This window comes from Mobula hypostoma, chromosome 7 (assembly GCF_963921235.1).
Source record: "Mobula hypostoma chromosome 7, sMobHyp1.1, whole genome shotgun sequence".
NCBI lineage: Eukaryota > Metazoa > Chordata > Chondrichthyes > Myliobatiformes > Myliobatidae > Mobula > Mobula hypostoma.
Genome location: NC_086103.1, coordinates 87,831,539 through 87,851,182, shown reverse-complemented (window position 1 = coordinate 87,851,182; position 19,644 = coordinate 87,831,539). Strand labels below are relative to the sequence as shown.

Sequence of the window (19,644 nt, the reverse complement as noted above, 5' to 3'; positions counted from 1 at the left end):
ACAACAATATCCTTAAGTTGGTGAATAAGACCGTCAAGACCCTGCAGGCTCTGAGCAATCATACAGCTTGGAAGCTGGCCCTTTGGCCCAACTGGTCCGTGGTCACCAAGATGCCCATCTGGCTACAGCACTTATCCCATATCTTTTTAAACCTTTCCTATCCATGTACCTGGCCTGCCAACTATCTTAAAAGTTGTTATTGTACCTGCCTCAACCATGTGCTGGCAACTCATTCCATATACCCATTGCCCTCTGTGTAAAACAAAAGTAGCCTCTCATGTCCCCTCTAAATCTTTTCTCTCTCACCTTAAACCTATGCCCCTTGTTTCTTGGCCTCCTAAGGTCCCTCATCATGTTGTAGATTGAGATGAGAAGGAATATCTTCACTCTGAGAGTGTGAATCTTTGCAATTCACTATTTAAAAGCACCATGGTGATGTATAATATTGCTAAATATTTAAGGATGTACATTTCTGCACACAAAAGGCATGAAGGGTATGGGCAAAGAACAGATACATGGCATTGAAATAGATGATCGCAGTAAATGGCAGAACAGGCTCCAGACCCCAACACCTTCTCCTGCTCCTGTTTCCTATTTTCTGTTTGTGCTGTCTGCTAAAGGCTGCTTAGTTAACAAGTAACTAGACTATACCTTTATGGTCATTGACGGTGGTGATTACTCTGATGAATACATTGCATTGGAAAGCCCAAGTTTCTCATGATTATCTCTGTTTTGAGGTAGCTGCACCTGTTTTTTCTTGCAGCAATGATGGCAACTGTGATTGCTGGCATTGGGCATGGTGGCATCCTCTGTCAATGTCAGGTGCATTTACTGTTCCCTTTTCCCTACATCTTGTCATGATCTTACCTTGGCCAAGTTGACTGGTTTTGGTAAAATTCTCCACACCTTCATGCAGCAGTGGACAGGCTATTTTGTGTAGGTGTTCCTTTGCTTTTCTGATTTCATAGACAATGGTGGCCGGTGGGTAGGATGGCACAGTGATACAGAGATGCGAATTTTCCCCAATTAGCAAATTGAGAATGGTGGTGTGCGCAATGGAAGACGTCCTTTCTATATATATCACATCTTGTGTTGACTAGGGACTAACGAATGGTTATTTTCCCCTAATTTCTGTGGACAAACTAGTTTATGATGTAGAGTCTGAGAACAACCTTCCAGAACTGGTCAGCTCTGCAGTGTACACTGAAATCCAGCAATAAGTATCTTCTCATGCATATAAAAATGTTTCTTTGGTAGCACATCAACTTGATGGGCTGTGAACTTCCCAGATGGCAACTGAGATGAATTATAAGCACACACATCCTTATTAATATTCAAAAGAAACAAACTCCCACACGTATCTCTGCAGTAACTGAATTGGTCGTGCTTGTTGTGATGTTTTCCTGGTGACTGAGTTGCAGCAATAATTTAGATGCTCCATTCTCTTGGGTACAGAATGTATTACGGTACATATGTTGTAGCCCTGCAGTTCAGCTGTACGGGTAAGATTGCCAGAAAGTAAATGGGAGGCACAACAGTTAGTGGTGCTCTATTTTAGAAGTGTGAAATCAGATTGAAGGACTTTGTGCTATAGGATCAGTGAAATGAACTCTTGGGGATGGTTTAATTTAAGCTTAGACTTTAAAAGTTGTAGGTTGAAATGAAAACAATAATCATTAGAATGACTGGGAATAAAGAGGAATCTTAATTTCAGCAGAGTATAGGATTGGATGTTTACAGGTGACAGAAGATGAGAACTGGAGTCAATATTTTGGTTTTGACTGATTTTCCGGATTTTCAGAGGTGAGGATGAAAGGTTTGCATAACATAACTGCTATCTGTTTCACAATCCCTGGAATCCCTCCAAATTGATTCCCCTCTTGTAACACTGGGGAATTGCTCAGAACTTGTTTTATTACAATGCTCCTTCCAGCAGGCTTCTCTGGGAATTGTAGTGCACCTCCAATACGATCATTCTCATCTCCATTGAATGGATGGGCAAGCTCGGGCAGGCCGAGGGCAGAAGGTAAATCAGCCTTGAATGCACTGCTGGGACATGTATCTTGTGCAATACAAAGAACTATGATCTTTGCAGCAGAGGCATATAGAGCAATCTGGGATTAAAGATTAGATATTGTTTACAATTATTTCAGTTGTTGGAGTAGACAGGGAAACAATTTCCACTGATTGGGCAGTGCAGGACAAAAAACAAATACCATTAAACAAATAGTGACCACTGCTTGCAAAATTTTGGTTGCAGGCCCAACCTCTTTCCCTCCACTGATAGGATGACCCTCTCGCCCCAAGAATTAGCCTGGTGATTCTGTAATGCAACTATAGCCTTTTCTAAGTAAGGGGATCAGAAATGTGCAGAGTAATCAAGAAGTAACCCCACCAGCACTCTGTACAACTGTTACCAATTATGGTATCTCTGTTTCTAAACTTCAACTTCTTTGCAACAAAGACCACTGTATCTGTTGCCTTAATTACCTGCCGCTTTTGCCTGCTGACTTTTTGAGATTCATGCAAATTTCTCTATACTTCACTTATTTTCAGTCTCTCCATTGTGATAATAATCTGACTTTTGATTCCTCTTATTGAAGTGCATGATGCCACACTTTCCAAGCTCCCTTTTCATCTACTTATCCATATCCATATCCTGTGGCAGAGTCACAGCACCATCATCACCACCCTTGGTTAATCGTCTCCTGTAAAGTTGTCCCTGTAATAGGTGGGTGATAGAAGAAGAGTAGTGGGGGGAGGGGAGCGGAATGGGACTAGAGGGAGTTACTCAGCATGTGAGAGAGAATAAGTTGGTTGTGGAGGGAGTTCAATACGAAGTGAATGACGTTCAGTAAGAACAGAAACGTTAACTATTTCTCTCTCCATGAACGATTCCTGACCTGAGTATTTCCAGCACCTAGGTTTTATTTGGGGTGACTGAAGAATGGGAGAGTGTAGTGACAAGAAGAGGAGATACAAAGCAGTTGATAATGCAGACTGATGCAAGGATATGGAAGTTCGCAAAGCAAACTATTTATGGAAATTACCAAAGGAATTTGGAATAAAAATGCTCATTATTGAAGTAGCAGTAACTTGTCACTTTTCCCTTTGGTTCTGGATATTGAGTTCAACAGATTTAGATAATTAGCATTTCAGTATCTTTATTCTAGATGTTCTCACAATTTCAGCTAACTCTAGCGCATTTTTAACTCCACATCCTTTGTTACCTTGAATTAGACAATAAGACACATGAGCAGAATTAGGCCATTTGGCTCATTGAATCTACTCTGCCAATCAATCATGGCAGATTTATTATCCGTCTCAACCCCATTCTCCTGTCCTGTCCCCATAACCTTTGAGCCTTTACTAATCAAGAACCTTTAAATTACGTAATTAGAGGTCGAATCTCAGGTGGTGACAAGAGGGCATACAGGAGTGAGGTATGCCAACTAGTGGAATGGTGTCACGGCAACAAGCTGGCACTCAACGTCAGTAAAATGAAAGAGCTGATAGTGGACTTCAGGAAGGGTAAGATGAAGGAACACATATCAATCCTCATAGAGGGATCAGAAGTGGAGAGAGTGAGCAGCTTCAAGTTCCTGGGTGTCAAGATCTCTGAGGATCTAACCTGGTCCCAACATATTGATGTAGTCATAAAGAAGGCAAGACAGCGGCTATACTTTGTTAAGAGTTTAAAGCAATTTGGCATGTCAACAAACACGCTCATAAACTTCTATAGTTGCACCGTAGAGAGCATTCTGACAGGCTGCATCACTGTCTGGTATGGAGGGGCTACTGCACAGGACTGAAAGAAGCTGCAGAAGGTTGTAAATCTAGTCAGCTCCATCTTGGGCACTAGCCTACAAAGCACCCAGGACATCTTCAGGAAGCAGTGTCTCAGAAAGGTAGCGTCCATTATTAAGGACCTCCAGCACCCAGGGCATGCCCTTTTCTCACTGTTACCATCAGGTAGGAGATACAGAAGCCTGAAGGCACACACTCAGCGATTCAGGAACAGCTTCTTCCCCTCTGCCATCCGATTCCTAAATGGACTTTGAAGCTTTGGACACTACCTTACTTTATAATGTACAGTATTTCTTAATTGCACTTTTTAAAATAATCTATTCAATTTACGTAATTGATTTACTTGTTTATTTATTATAGAAACATAGAAACATAGAAAATAGGTGCAGGAGTAGGCCATTCGGCCCTTCGAGCCTGCACCGCCATTTATTATGATCATGGCTGATCATCCAACTCAGAACCCAGCCTTCCCTCCATACCCCGTGACCCCTGTAGCCACAAGGGCCATATCTAACTTCCTTTTAAACATAGCTAATGAACTGGCCTCAACAGTTTGCTGTGGCAGAGAATTCCACAGATTCACCACTCTCTGTGTGAAGAAGTTTTTCCTAACCTCGGTCCTAAAAGGCTTCCCCTCTATCCTCAAACTGTGACCCCTCGTTCTAGACCTCCCCAACATCGGGAACAATCTTCCCGCATCTAGCCTGTCCAATCCCTTTAGGATCTTATACGTTTCAATCAGATCCCCCCTCAATCTTCTAAATTCCAACGAGTACAAGCCCAGTTCATCCAGTCTTTCTTCATATGAAAGACCTGCCATCCCAGGAATCAATCTGGTGAACCTTCTTTGTACTCCCTCTATGGCAAGGATGTCTTTCCTCAGATTAGGGGACCAAAACTGCACACAATACTCCAGGTGTGGTCTCACCAAGGCCTTGTACAACTGCAGTAGTACCTCCCTGCTCCTGTACTCGAATCCTCTCGCTATAAATGCCAGCATACCGTTCGCCTTTTTCACCGCCTGCTGTACCTGCATGCCCACTTTCAATGACTGGTGTATAATGACACCCAGGTCTCGTTGCACCTCCCCTTTTCCTAATCGGCCACCATTCAGATAATAATCTGTTTTCCTATTTTTGCCACCAAAGTGGATAACTTCACATTTATCCACATTAAATTGCATCTGCCATGAGTTTGCCCACTCACCCAACCTATCCAAGTCACCCTGCATCCTCTTAGCATCCTCCTCACTGCTAACACTGCCACCCAGCTTCGTGTCATCCGCAAACTTGGAGATGCTGCATTTAATTCCCTCATCCAAGTCATTAATATATATTGTAAACAACTGGGGTCCCAGCACTGAGCCTTGCGGTACCCCACTAGTCACCGCCTGCCATTCTGAAAAGGTCCCGTTTATTCCCACTCTTTGCTTCCTGTCTGCTAACCAATTCTCCACCCACACCAATACCTTACCCCCAATACCATGTGCTTTAAGTTTGCACACTAATCTCCTGTGTGGGACCTTGTCAAAAGCCTTTTGAAAATCCAAATATACCACATCCACTGGTTCTCCCCTATCCACTCGACTAGTTACATCCTCAAAAAATTCTATGAGATTCGTCAGACATGATTTTCCTTTCACAAATCCATGCTGACTTTGTCCGATCATTTCACCGCTTTCCAAATGTGCTGTTATCACATCCTTGATAACTGACTCCAGCAGTTTCCCCACCACCGACGTTAGGCTAACCGGCCTATAATTCCCCGGTTTCTCTCTCCCTCCTTTTTTAAAAAGTGGGGTTACATTAGCCACCCTCCAATCCTCAGGAACTAGTCCAGAATCTAACGAGTTTTGAAAAATTATCACTAATGCATCCACTATTTCTTGGGCCACTTCCTTAAGCACTCTGGGATGCAGACCATCTGGCCCTGGGGATTTATCTGCCTTCAATCCCTTCAATTTACCTAACACCACTTCCCTACTAACATGTATTTCGCTCAGTTCCTCCATCTCACTGGACCCTCTGTCCCTTACTATTTCTGGAAGATTATTTATGTCCTCCTTAGTGAAGACAGAACCAAAGTAATTATTCAATTGGTCTGCCATGTCCTTGCTCCCCATAATCAATTCACCTGTTTCTGTTTGCAGGGGACCTACATTTGTCTTTATCAGTCTTTTCCTTTTTACATATCTATAAAAGCTTTTACAGTCCGTTTTTATGTTCTCTGCCAGTTTTCTCTCATAATCTTTTTTCCCCTTCCTAATTAAGCCCTTTGTCCTCCTCTGCTGAACTCTGAATTTCTCCCAGTCCTCAGGTGAGCCACTTTCTCTGGCTAATTTGTATGCTACTTCTTTGGAATTGATACTATCCCTAATTTCTCTTGTCAGCCACGGGTGCACTACCTTCCTTATGTCTTATTTTATTTATTATTATTATATTTTTTCTCTCGCTCTGCTAGATTACGTATTGCATTGAACTGCTGCTAAGTTAACAAATTTCACGTCACATGCCGGTGATAATAAACCTGATTCTGATTCTGATTCTGATAGAGGTGTATAAGATGATGAGAGGCATTGATCGTGTGGATAGTCAGAGGCTTTTTCCCAGGGCTGAAATGGCTGACATGAAAGGGCACAGTTTTAAGGTGCTTAGAAGTAGCTACAGAGGAGATGTCAGGGCTAAGTTTTTTATGCAGGGAGTGGAATAGGCTGCTGGCGACGGTGGTAGAGGCCGATACAACAGGGTCTTTTAAGAGACTCCTGAATAGGTACATGGAGCTTAGAAAAATAGAGGGCTATACGTAACCTTAGGTAATTTTAAGTACGTGTTTGGCACAGTATTGTGGGTTGAAGGGCCTGTATTGTGCTGTAGATTTTCTATGTTTGTATGTAATCTCAAAAATTGGAAGATCAGGTGTCTTGTATGGAGACCAAATTAATATTTAAGTTTGACCTTTCGTCAGAATTGAGAAAAGCTGGAAATCAGCACATTATGGAAGCACAAGAAATTCTGGAGACACTGGAAATCTTATACAACACACAGAAAATGATGGAGGAACTCAGCAAATCAGGTTGCATCTCAGGAGGAGAATAAACAGTTAACGCTTACGTTCAGAGACCCATGCAGACATGTCAGAATGGGATGGGATGTCAAATTGAAATGGGGAGCCACTGTGAGATCTTGCCTTTGGGGTGAAGGTGGTCAACAAAACAGTCCCCCAATATGCAGTGGTTCTCAACAATGTAGAGGAGGAGGTTGCCCATGGCTGTCTCTACTGCCATGATGGGGCCAGGCTCAGGGTGGGAGAACAACACCTCATATTTCATCTGGGCAGCCTCCAACCTGATGACATGAACATTAATTTCTCTAACCTGGTAATTACTTCCCCTTCAACTCTGGAAAACACCCATCCACTGCTGCCAAGCTCATAGTTCTCTTATCCTGCACTGCTCACTTCTACCTCCTACCCAAGATTCACAAACCTAATTGTCCGGGTAGGCCTATTGTCTCTGCCTGCTTCTGCCACACTGAACTCGAGTCCTCACTCCATTCCATCACCCTTGATTCAGTCCCTTCTCACCTATATCTGCAACACTTCTCATGCTCTCGATCTCCTCGATAACTCTCAATCTCTTCAGTAACTCAATTTCCTGGCTCTGACTGCCTCATTTTCACTATGGATCTCCAATCCCTATACACTTCTATTCACCATCAAGAAAGCCTTAAGGCTCTCCATTTCTTTCTTAATAGAAGAACCATCAGTTCCCCTCTACCTCTGTCTGGCAGAACTGGTCCTCCCCCTCAACAACTTTTCCTTCAGCTCCACCTACTTTCTCCAGATTCGAGGGGTAGCCATGGGCATTCTCATGGACCCCAGCTCTGGTTGCCCTTTGGGCTATGGGTTATGTAGAATAGTCCATGTTCCAAGCCTTCCCTGGTAATAATCCCAACTCTTCCTCTATTACATTGACAACTGCATTGGTGCTGCTTCATGCAGCCATGCTGAGTTCGTCAGTTTCATCAACTGCCTCTAATTTCCACCTTGCCCTTAAATTCACCTGGTCCATTTCTGACACCTCCATCTCCTTTCTCAATCTCTCTGTTTCCATCTCTGGAGTCAAACTGACATCTTTTATAAACCTACTGAATCCCACTGTTTATACTTGACTATACCTCTTCCCACCCTGTCTCCTGTAAAAATGTTATTCCTTTGTCTCTGTTGCATTTGTTCCCAGGATATGGCTTTCTTTTCCAGGACATCAGAGACATCCTCCTCCTTCATAGAACGGGGTTTTCCTTCCTGCACCATTGATGCTGTCCTCATCTGTATCTCCTCCATTTCCTAAACATCCCTGCTCACCCATCTTCTCTCCGCTTTAACCATAACCGAGTTCCTTACCTACCACCCCATGAGCTTCCGCATCCAAGGCATCGTTTTCTGTAACTTCCGCCATATCCAAAAGGATCCTACCACCAAACATATCTTTACCACGCCTCCCCCACCCCCCCACTCTCTGCTTCCAGCAGGGATGATTCCCTTTCAATGATTCCCTCCCACTGATCTCCCTCCCGGCACTTAACCCTGCAAGCAGCCCAAGTGCTAATCCTGTCCGTACACCTCCTCCCTCACCTCCATTCAGGGCCCCAAACAGTCCTTCCAGATGAGGCAACACTTCACCTGCAAATCTGCTGGAGTCATCTATAGTATCTGCTGCTCCTAATGTGGCCTCCTCTACACTGGTGAGACCCATTGTAAGTTGGGGGACTGCTTCATTGAACACCTCCGCTATATCCATCTAAAACAGAACTTGCTAGTGGGCAAACATTTTAATTCCCATTCCTATTCTGACATGTCAGCCCATAGCCTCTTGTGACAAGATGAAGCCACCCTCGGGGTGGATGAGCCTTATATTCATCTGGGTAGCATCCAACCTGATGGCACGAATATTAATTTCTTCCTCCAGTTAAAACAAAAATTCCCTCTCATCCCTTCTTTTTCTATTCCCCACTCTGATCTCTTACCTCTTCTCACCTGCCTGTCATCTCCCCGGGTCCCCTCCTTTCCTTTCTTCTGTGGCCCACTCTCCTCTCCTATCCGATTCCTTCATCTTCAGCCCTTTATCTTTCCTACCCATCTGGTGCCATCATTTTACCCTCCCCCACCTTTTTATTCTATTGTCTTCACCCTTGCTTTCCAGTCCTGAAGAAGAGTCTTAGCCCAAAACATTGACTGATCATTCATTTCCATAGATGCTGCCTGACCTGCTGAGTTCACCAGAACTTTGTGTGTGTTGCTTTGGACTTTCAGCATCTGCAGGCTTCTTATGTTTACCACCTTTATCTTAATGCCACCAAGTATAACTTACCATCTGAGCACTCCGAAAAGACTTTCAACCAATCTCCAGTTTTCCTTGCAACCTCAAACAACATACATGCCCACTCAATTGCTAGGGACTTCCGGACTATTTATAATTGTGTTTAATATCGTAGCTTTCTGGAGGTTTACATAAATAATGCTGTGTTGGCCTAATTGTTTAATGAATTGTGTAGTGACTTTGGGATGACACAATTTGTAGATATTACTATTGAGACAATGTATACCCTGCTTATGTTCCATAGTCTTTCAATTTCCTTTCTTCCTTTTTCAATCTTTTTATTAATTTCATAGAATTAAAACGTAACATAGCAATAATACAAATAGTAGGAGATACATTGTTACACTTAAAATGAGTAATTGTAAGACCAAATAGTATAAATTGACAAAACTCCCAATCGTGTAGAATAACAATGGATAATACAGGACAAAAAAAACTGAAGAAAAATCATGAAAAAGAAAAAAAATAGAAAAAAAACAAACCCCATCCCAAAAAAACCTAAACTAAACAGAATTAGTCAACTAAACTAAAAGACTTGGGCAATTCTAACAACTTAAAAATGGGAAAGAAGAAAACCTTAGTGTCGATGACTTCATAACTCTCAACCAACAGTACAGAGAAATAAAACAAGTTTGGAAATGGTCAAATTACATCAAATGAAAATGCTGAATGAATGGCCTCCAAGTTTTTTCAAATTTAATGGAAGAGTCATAAACTGTACTTCTAATTTTTTCCAAATTCAAACACACCATAGTTTGTGAAAACCAATAAAATACAGTCGGATGGTTAATCTCTTTCCAATTCAGCAAAATGGATCTTTTAGCCATTAGAGTAAGAAATGCAATCATCCTATGTGCTGAAGAGGTTAAATAATTTGAATCTATCATTGCTAATCCAAAGATAGCAGTAATTGGATGAGGTTGTAAGTCTATATTCAAAACCGTTGAAATAATGTCAAAAATATCTTTCCAATATTTTTCCAACAAAGGACATGACCAAAACATGTGAGTTAAAGAAGCTATCTCGCAATGACATCTGTCACATATAGGATTTATATAAGAGTAATAACGAGATAGTTTATCTTTGGACATATGAGCCCTGTGGACAACTTTAAACTGTATCAACACATGTTTAGCACATACAGAGGATAAATTAACCAGTTGAAGAATTTTTTCCCATTTTTCAATCGGTATAATAATCTTAAGTTCTCTTTCCCAATCAGCTTTAATTTTATTGGAAACATCAGGACATAAGTTCATAATTATATTATATATAATTGCTACAACACTTTTCTGAGAAAGTTTTAAATCTAAAATTTTTTCCAAAGTGTCCATTGGATATGGGTGTGGAAAATTAGGAGAAACAGTAATTAAAAAGTTTCTAAACTGTAGGTATCTAAAAAGTGAGATCTGGGTAAGTTATATTTATTAGAAAGTTGATCAAAAGCCATAAAACAATTATCCAGAAATAAATCACGAAAATGTATTATACCTTTGGTTTTCCAATCAAAGTAAGCTTGATCCATAGTGGAAGGCTGAAAAAGGAAATTAAATATAATAGGACTTGCTAAAATAAATTGATTAAACCCAAAAAATCTTCGAAATTGAAACCATATACGTAAAGTATGCTTAACTATTGGATTATTCGTTTGTTTATACAATTTAGAAGAAGTAAAAGGAAGCGAAGTTCCTAAAACCAAACCCAAGGAAAACCCTTGTAATGAATTACATTCAAGATTTACCCAATGTGGATTTAAAGATACATCCAAATCTCGTAACCAAAATTTTAAATATTGAATATTAATTGCTCAATAATAGAATCTAAATTTTGGGAGGGCAAGCCCCCCCCCCTCCTTTTTAGGTTTCTGTAAATACCTTTTACCTAACCTAGGATTTTTGTTCTGCCATATATATGAGGAAATTTTTGAGTCTACGTTATTGAAAAAAGATTTTGGGATAAAAATTGGAACCGATTGAAGTACATATAGAAATTTGGGCAAAATGATCATCTTAATAGCATTAATCCGATCAATAAAAGACAAAGAGATTGGTGACCATTTAGTAAACAAAAGTTTAATCTGATCAATTAAAGGTAAAAAATTAGCTTTAAATAAATCTTTATACTTTTTCGTAATTGTTATCCCTAAGTATATAAATGAATCAGTAACCAATTTAAATGGTAAGTGTCCATAAATAGGTACCTGCTTATTTAGGGGGAATAATTCACTCTCGTTAAGGTTCAATTTGTAACCAGAAAAATTACTACATTGAGCCAACAAACCTAGAATAGCAGGAAGTGACTTCTCCGGATTAGAGATGTATAACAACAAATCATCTGCATATAGTGATAATTCATGTATTTTGTTTCCACGGGTAATACCAAAAATATTGGGCGAATCACGGATAGCAATTGCTAAAGGTTCAAGGGCGATATTGAATAATAATAGCCTAAGAGGACATCCTTGCCTAGTACCACGAAAAAGACGAAAAAAAGGAGATCCATGATTATTAGTACAAACCGAGGCTACCGGGGAGTAATATAACAATTTAATCCAAGACATAAATGTCAGACTAAAATTAAATTTCTCAAGGACATTAAATAAATAAGGCCATTCGACTCTGTCAAACGCTTTCTCAGCATCTAATGAGATAATACATTCCGGGGTAGTAAGTGAGGGGGTATGAACAATATTCATTAACCTTCTAATATTAAAAGATGAAGTCTTTCAATTTCCTTTAAATCCGCAAATTTCTGGTGTTTTTCATTTACTGATTTCTGTATGTTGTGTGTGTTTGGAATGGCTATATCTATTAAGTAAGTTGTTGCTGGTTTATCCTGTATTATTATGGACTGTCCTATCTGTAATAATAGTTCAGTCATTATACAATCTTATTATTATGTTCTGATATGAACAGAAGGCTTGTTATCTGAATCTTGAGTTCAATGTTAAGTCCATTTTAAGTGCAAAGATTCAAAGTGGTTAGAGCATTGCATTATGATTGGCGTTGTACCATTTGGTTCAAAAGCCAAATAAGGGAAAGTGAGTAGATATTCCTGAACATCATGGTGTGGGACTTAGGGCATCTGTACTTCCTGCTGATGGTAGCTATTGGAAGATGGCATAGCTCAGATAGTGGGGATTTTTGATGATTTTTGAGTTTGCTTTCATGAGGCAGCGCTTCATGTCGATATTACCAATATTAGGGAAGGGTCATTGGGCTGAGTCCACTACTCTGTTGCTTCTTATTTTCCTGTGCATTTTAATTGCCATTCCTATTGTCATGCAATGATGCACCAGTCAGAATACTTTCAACAGTACATATCTAAATTTATATGCTCTGATAAAGATATACTGAAGCCTATGAGATGTCTTTCTTATTCCCTAACTGTGGCTTCCCTAAACTCAACAGGGCTCTCGACTGTATTCCATTCCCCACACTTCTGATCTCAGATCTTTGCCATCCCGTCCACAGCAAGGATATGGACTGCCTGTCCTCATCTTTCCCCCTCTGCTCTCCACATCATGAGTCAATGCCTGTAATTTACCACCTTTATTGTAATGCCACCAATGAGTCACTTCCCACCTGTGCACTCTGAAAAGACTACTCCTTCGACCAATCTCCAGTTTCCTTTGCATCTCAACCAACAGACATGCCCACTCTCATGGCACCTTTGCATGCAACAGCAGCCCTTTTACCTCTTCCAGTCCCACAGTCCAGAGATGCCAAGTGAAGCAGCAATTCACGCGTACTGGTTCCATTGTAGTTTTCATATTCCTATATCGGTATTCTTAATTTGAAAATTGCAGGTTTGATAAGGAGTGCAGGCAAATTGCAGAAGTAATGGTGGTAATTCACAATGAAGATTGACGATGTCTTCATTAATAATATTTGACCCACTCACAAAGACACAGGACATATTCAGTGAGATTCTCCATTAATGAAAATCACAAGGCCATTAGCCCAAATCTTTCAAGCCAAAAAGGGCTTTACAAAGGAATCTTTATGGCCACTGGTTTGTGATCTCTTCTCCATTTTTGTGCCCTTTCTCTTAATAGTCATAGTCATAGTCATACTTTATTGATCCCAAGGGTTTCATTGCAGTTGCAGAATAGAGTATAAATATAGCAATATAAAACCATAAAAAATTAAATAATAATATGTAGACTATGCCAGGAAATAAGTCCAGGACCAGCCTATTGGCGCAGGGTGTCTGATCCTCCAAGGGAGGAGTTGTAAAGTTTGATGGCCATAGGCAGGAATGACTTCCTGTGACGCTCTGTGTTGCATCTCGGTGGAATAAGTCTTTGGCTGAATGTACTCCTGTGCCCACCCAGTACATTATGTAATGGATGGGAGACATTGTCCAAGATGGCATGCAACTTGAACAGCATCCTCTTTTCAGACACCACCGTCAGAGAGTCCAGTTCCATCCCCACAACATCACTGGCCTTACAAATGAGTTTGTTGATTCTGTTGGTGTCTGCTACCCTCAGCCTGCTGCCCCAGCACACAACAGCAAACATGATAGCACAGGCCACCACAGACTCATAGAACATCCTCAGCATCGTCCGACAGATGTTAAAGGACCTCAGTCTCCTCAGGAAATAGAGACGGCTCTGACCCTTCTTGTAGACAGCCTCAGTGTTCTTTGACCAGTCGAGTTTATTGTCAATTTGTATCCCCAGGTATTTGTAATCCTCCACCATGTCCACACTAACCTCTTGGATCGAAACAAGGGTCACCGGTGCCTTAGCCCTCCTCAGGTCCACCACCAGCTCCTTAGTCTTTTTCACATTAAGCTGCAGATAATTCTGCTCACACCATGTGACAAAGTTTCCTACTGTAGCCCTGTACTCAGCCTCATCTCGCTTGCTGATGCATCCAACTATGGCAGAGTCATCAGAAAACTTCTGAAGGTGGCAAGACTCTGTGCAGTAGTTGAAGTCCGAGGTGTAAATGGTGAAGAGAAAGGGAGACAAGACAGTCCCCTGTGGAGCCCCAGTGCAGCTGATCGCTCTGTCTGACACACAGTGTTGCAAGCACATGTACTGTGGTCTGCCAGTCAGTTAATCAATAATCCATGACACCAGGAAAGCATCCACCTGCATTGCTATCAGCTTCTCCCCCAGCAGAGCAGGGCGGATGGTGTTGAACGCACTGGAGAAGTTAAAAAACATGACCCTCACAGTGCTCGCTGGCTTGTCCAGGTGGGGGTAGACACGGTTCAGCAGGTAGACGATGGCATCCTCAACTCCTAGTCGGGGCTGGTAGGCGAACTGGAGGGGATCTAAGTGTGGCCTAACCATAGATTGGAGCAGCTCCAGAACAAGTCTCTCCAGGGTCTTCATGATGTGGGAGGTCAATGCCACCGGTCTGTAGTCATTGAGGCCGCTGGGGCGCGGCGTCTTCGGCACAGGGATGAGGTAGGGTGTCTTCCACAGTACAGGAACCCTCCGGAGCCTTAGGCTTAGGTTGAATACATGGCGAAGTACTCCACATAGCTGGGGGGTACAGGCTTTGAGCACCCTGGTACTGACACCATCCAGTCCTGCAGCCTTGCTTGGGTTGAGACGTTTCAGCTGTCTCCTCACCTGTTCAGCTGTGAAGCCCACCGTGGTGGTTTCGTGTGGGGGAGGGGTATAGTCATGAGAGCAGGGTGGGGGACTGTGAGGAGGGGTGGGAGGGGAGAGTGGAATATGTGTTGGTTGGGGGCTGACAACAGATGGCTCGTGGGGGATGGGCAGGGGCCACACTGTCAAATCTGTTAAAGAACAGGATAAGTTAATTGGCCCTGTCCTCACTGCCTTCTGCTCCTCTGTTGCTAGTTTGCCGGAACCCAGTGATGGTCCTCATCCCCCTTCAGACCTCTCTCATGTTGTTCTGCTGGAGTTTCCACTCAAGCTTCCTCCTGTACCTGTCTTTAGCCTCCCTGATCCTGGCTTTCAGGTCCCTCTGTATTGCCCTCAGCTGCTCCCTATTTCCATCTCTAAGTGCCCCCTTTTTAGCATTCAGGATGTCCTTAATGTCCTTTGTTACCCATGGCTTGTTATTTGAATAACAAAGGACAGTTCTTGCTGGAACATTGCAGTCCACACAGAAGCTTTGATGTAACTAGTGATGCACTCTGTGAGCCCATCAATATCCTCTCCATGTGGCTCACAGAGTGCCTGCCAGTCTGTCACCTCAAAACAACCAGATAATACATATCTGCCTTTGAGTGTCCTGTTGAATTATCGGCTGCTCAGAAGGTTTTTTTATTTATTCATATTTTGGGATCTGGAGTTGCTGTTGAGAAGATAGTGATGAGCAGCTGCCCTGAATTCTGCAGTTCTTCTGGTAGAAATAAAGAACTGGCAATGCAAAGGCTTTGCATGGACCATTAATGAAATAAACTGAGTTTGAACTGCCTGCTGTAGTGGCAATGGGGAAATGAGGCTAGACTACTTGTTAAATGCAAATAAATTCCCTAACTTACATTTTGTCTCTGCTTTTGTTTTACAGCTGACATTATTTCAACGGTAGAATTCAACAGCACAGGAGAACTGCTAGCGACAGGGGACAAGGGGGGTCGAGTTGTAATATTTCAGAGGGAGCAGGAGGTGAGTTATTCTGAAAAGCCAGCATGTCTGTTTTGTTCCTATTAGGTAGGATCCTGCTGGTTTCCAAGCCGCATTGTTATCGAACTTTCAAGCTTCCCTCAGAGTGATTTGCAAAATGTATTCCTGTGTCTAATGAGCTAACTTTTTTCCCCTCAGGCTTTCATGAGGCTGCATTTTAATATCCTTTTAATGGTGACAGATCTGTTACAACTATTAAACTGCACGTCTTTTCTTTCATAGTGGGAGTATGTAGTTTCTCTAAGTATTCATACAAAGCAAGTGGAACCAAGAAACCATGATCATCTGGATCAGGGACTTGATCTCACAATGCTGTAATGCAGAATATTGGGGCAAAACATCAAAATGAAGACATTTATTTCCTAGCAACACACAGAAAATGCTGGAGGAACTCAGCAGGCCAGGCAGCATCTAGGAAAAGAGTACATTTGACATTTTGGGATGCTGCCTGGCCTGCTGAGTTCCTTCAGCATTTTGTGTGTATTGCTCAGATTTCCAGTATCTGCAGGTTTTCTCTTGGTTACAACATTTATTTCCTACCAGGATATTATAAGACGTGCTATTTTAAAGATAAGACATTTCTCCCTGATGTCTATCAATATCAAACCCAAATCCAACTCCTAACAAGCAAACATCCTATAATTTATACACTCATGTTTGTGGGTTCTTGTAAAATTTGGATGAGTATTTTCTACAATATTCAAAAGCTTTCTCTGGCTATAAATCACATTGCACATCTTGAGGTTATGAAAAATGCTACAGAGCCCTGCTCTCTAACTGTTTTATAGCCAGACATAAAAGTTGATTTAAATTGGGTGAGTTCATTTAGTGTGTTACAGATTACTGACAGATGGCCAGTTTGATGGTTGTAAACCTTATGGATTTCAGCCAGATCAGCAATAGGGACTAAGATTGTAGAACATCGGCAGGCTGAGCAGTGATAGAACAGGAAGCTTTCTCATTATCAGGACGCTGCTGGCTTTGGGTTGTACATTTCACAAGTGGAGCAGGACTGAATAGAGTTGTAACTGCTACATAGCCAACAGTTACACACCCTGTGGTTGAAATTTCAGCTTCCTCCACTAGTAGTATGTGAAAGAGCCATCCAATCTACTGCTTTTTGTTTTGTGAGAGTGGGAAGTTCTTCCCATTGAATGCAACAGAGAAGTTCTCTGATTCCTCTGGAACAATATCCAAGCCAGCACCTGACAGGAAACTAGAAGTGTCTCCTATGCCCCCAGAATCAAAGCTGCCCATGCCCATAGTTGGCCACTCCACATCCAGAGTGGAGCTTTTAAACACACCAGGTGGTTGGTCTTGAACTCAAGTCCTTGAAGCAGGAGAAAGGATTTGAAGAAAAACAGATTTGCTCGTGAAGGGGAGGGAAGCAAGTAGATGTGCTAACGTTGATGATGAATGGAGGCACATGGTACATTGGCAATGGTAGACCAGTGGCACTAAACAGTCTGCTCTTGTGCTGCATTGTTAGTTATCTGGGATATCGTTGCAGAGAATTAATTCTGGCGTTTGTCTGTCCAGGTTAAATGCTTGTAAGTCCTGAAAATATAGAAGTCAAATGCAGGAAACACTGTTACACGTTGCACTCCCAGGCTGTCCAACTTCATGTTTGGAGCAATTTTACCCAAAAATGATCGTTAGATCAACTTACCCTGCAATACATTGCTCTTGGATTGCTCGTCTCTTATTAAAATCAAGGCTCTAAGGTCCATCTTCTAGACATGTATGTTGTATGTATAAAGCTCAAGTAGTGAGAAAATAAGCTGTTAATAAAGGGATTAAAAGCAAAAGGAGGAGAAAGCACTAGTGACCAGGAACCCAAAAATCCCGGATACAACCAGTACTGCAGGCCAAATCTCTGCCATTAAAATCTCAAATTCATGAAAGACTTCTTCACCCATCAAATGGTCAGTGTTTGAGGTAAAGAAGAGAGATGCATTTAAAGGAAATCTTTAAACGTCTGTGCAAGAGAGAGGAAATGGAGTGATGTAGAGTCATACAGCATGCAAGCAGGCATTTCAGCCCAACAAATCTCTGCCAATCATCAACCACCCATTTACACAAATCCTACATTTACCCAGTTTCTATTCTCTCCACATTGCCTGAGTTTACCACTCGTCAGCGCACAAGGGACAACTTTCAGTGGCCAGTTAATCTACCAACCTGCATGTCTCAAAGGTGCCAGAACTCCCAGAGGAATCCCATGCAGAAAATGTTCAAAATCCAGGTGGACAGTACCAGATGATAGGTTTAAACCTAGATCGTTGGGGCTGTGAGGCAGTAGTTTGACCAGCTGCTCTTTGAATGCCCACAATATGTTGGCAGAATAGTCAGATGTGGGAGGAGGATATTCAAGTGCATGAAGAGTTAGCCACTTGGACTAAATCCCCAGCTTATGCCATGGTACGCTATCATGTCTTGCAAATGGTATGATGGTTCATCTAAAATGAAACCCTTGTGAATTGAGCTTACATTGATATTCAACTAAGTGGGTTCAATGATAATGGGCACAGGAATCTCTGCTTTCATTTTCATACAGTGCATTGAGTTTCAATGTTACATAGAAAACATGGAAAACCTACAGCACAATACAGGCCCTTTGGCCCACAAAGCTGTGCTGAACATGTCCTTACCTTAGAACTACCGAGGCTTACCCATAGCCCTCCATTCTTCTAATCTCCACGTATCCATCCTGGAGTCTCTTAAAAGACCTTATCGTATCTGCCTCCACCACTACCGCCGGTGGAGCATATTATGTTGTAATTGTGTAAGTTGTTGGTGAGACCACACTTGGAGTACTAAAGGAAGAAAACTGAGGTGCAAAGTCAAGGGATGAAGGTAAAAATCATAAACAAGAGAAAATCTGCAATGCTGGAAATCCATGCAACACAGACGAAGTGTTGGAGGAACTCAGCAGGTCAGGCAGCACCTATAGCAAAAAGTCCTGTCAATATTTTGGGCCGAGACCCTTCGGCAGGGCTGAAGGTGAAAATGGTGGGAGGGCTGGTGAATCTCAGAGCATTTCTTTGTATCCTAGCAACAAAATTGGTGAATAAAATAGCCTCACCCTGTTGTAGGAAATATATATTTAAACTGGAAAGAGTGCAGAAAAGATTCACAAAGATGCTGCCAGGACTAGAAGGCCCAAGTTATAGGGAGAGGTTGGCCAGGCTAGGCCTTTATTCCCTGGAATGTATGAGGATGGAGTTGTTTAAAATTATGAAAGACATAGATAAGGTGAACAGTTATAGTCCTTTCCCCACGATAGTGGAGTCCTAAACTAGGGGGAGCATAGGTGATGGGCCATAGGTTTAAGGTGAGGGGGATGTATTTAAAAGGGACCTGAGGGGCAAGTGATAGGTGGATGCAACAGAGCACTGCAGGTGGTGGAAGTTAATAGGAAGGGAAGGTGGAATATGGAACCAAATAAGGGGAATAGGGTTGGAAGATAGGAGTTTGATTTGGCTCCAGATTCCAGCATTTGCAGTTTCTAATGCCTCTGTTTTATTCACTAGTTTTGTTGCTGAGGTACAAAGAAATGCTCTCAGATGTACCAGATGTACCAGCCATCCCACCATTTTCCACTTTAATTTTCTTCCTTTGGTCATTTCTCTCCTGAAAATAGTTAGTCCATTTGGGATTGGAGCAAAAAGGCTGAATTTGCTGAAATTCTGGAAACGCTTAGCAGGTCAGGCAGCATCACTGGGGAAAGAGGCAGGGTTAATATTCAGGTTTAAGGTCTTACATTGGAGCTGGAAAGTGAAAATGCAGAAATATGTTAAGCTGTAAAAAGGGAGACAGGTGAATACTTTACTTTAAGAAG

General features: G+C 41.9%; 1 protein-coding gene across 3 annotated transcripts in view; it reads left to right on the top strand.

The window, feature by feature from the left end:
* Window positions 1-19,644, top strand: part of LOC134349421 (serine/threonine-protein phosphatase 2A 55 kDa regulatory subunit B beta isoform) — a 405,433-nt gene that overhangs the window by 215,203 nt on the left and 170,586 nt on the right. For all 3 annotated transcript variants that reach the window (XM_063053700.1, XM_063053698.1, XM_063053701.1), the window contains exon 2: window positions 15,688-15,785. In XM_063053700.1, the coding sequence (XP_062909770.1) occupies window positions 15,688-15,785 (98 nt within the window). The remainder of the gene's footprint in view (window positions 1-15,687; window positions 15,786-19,644) is intronic.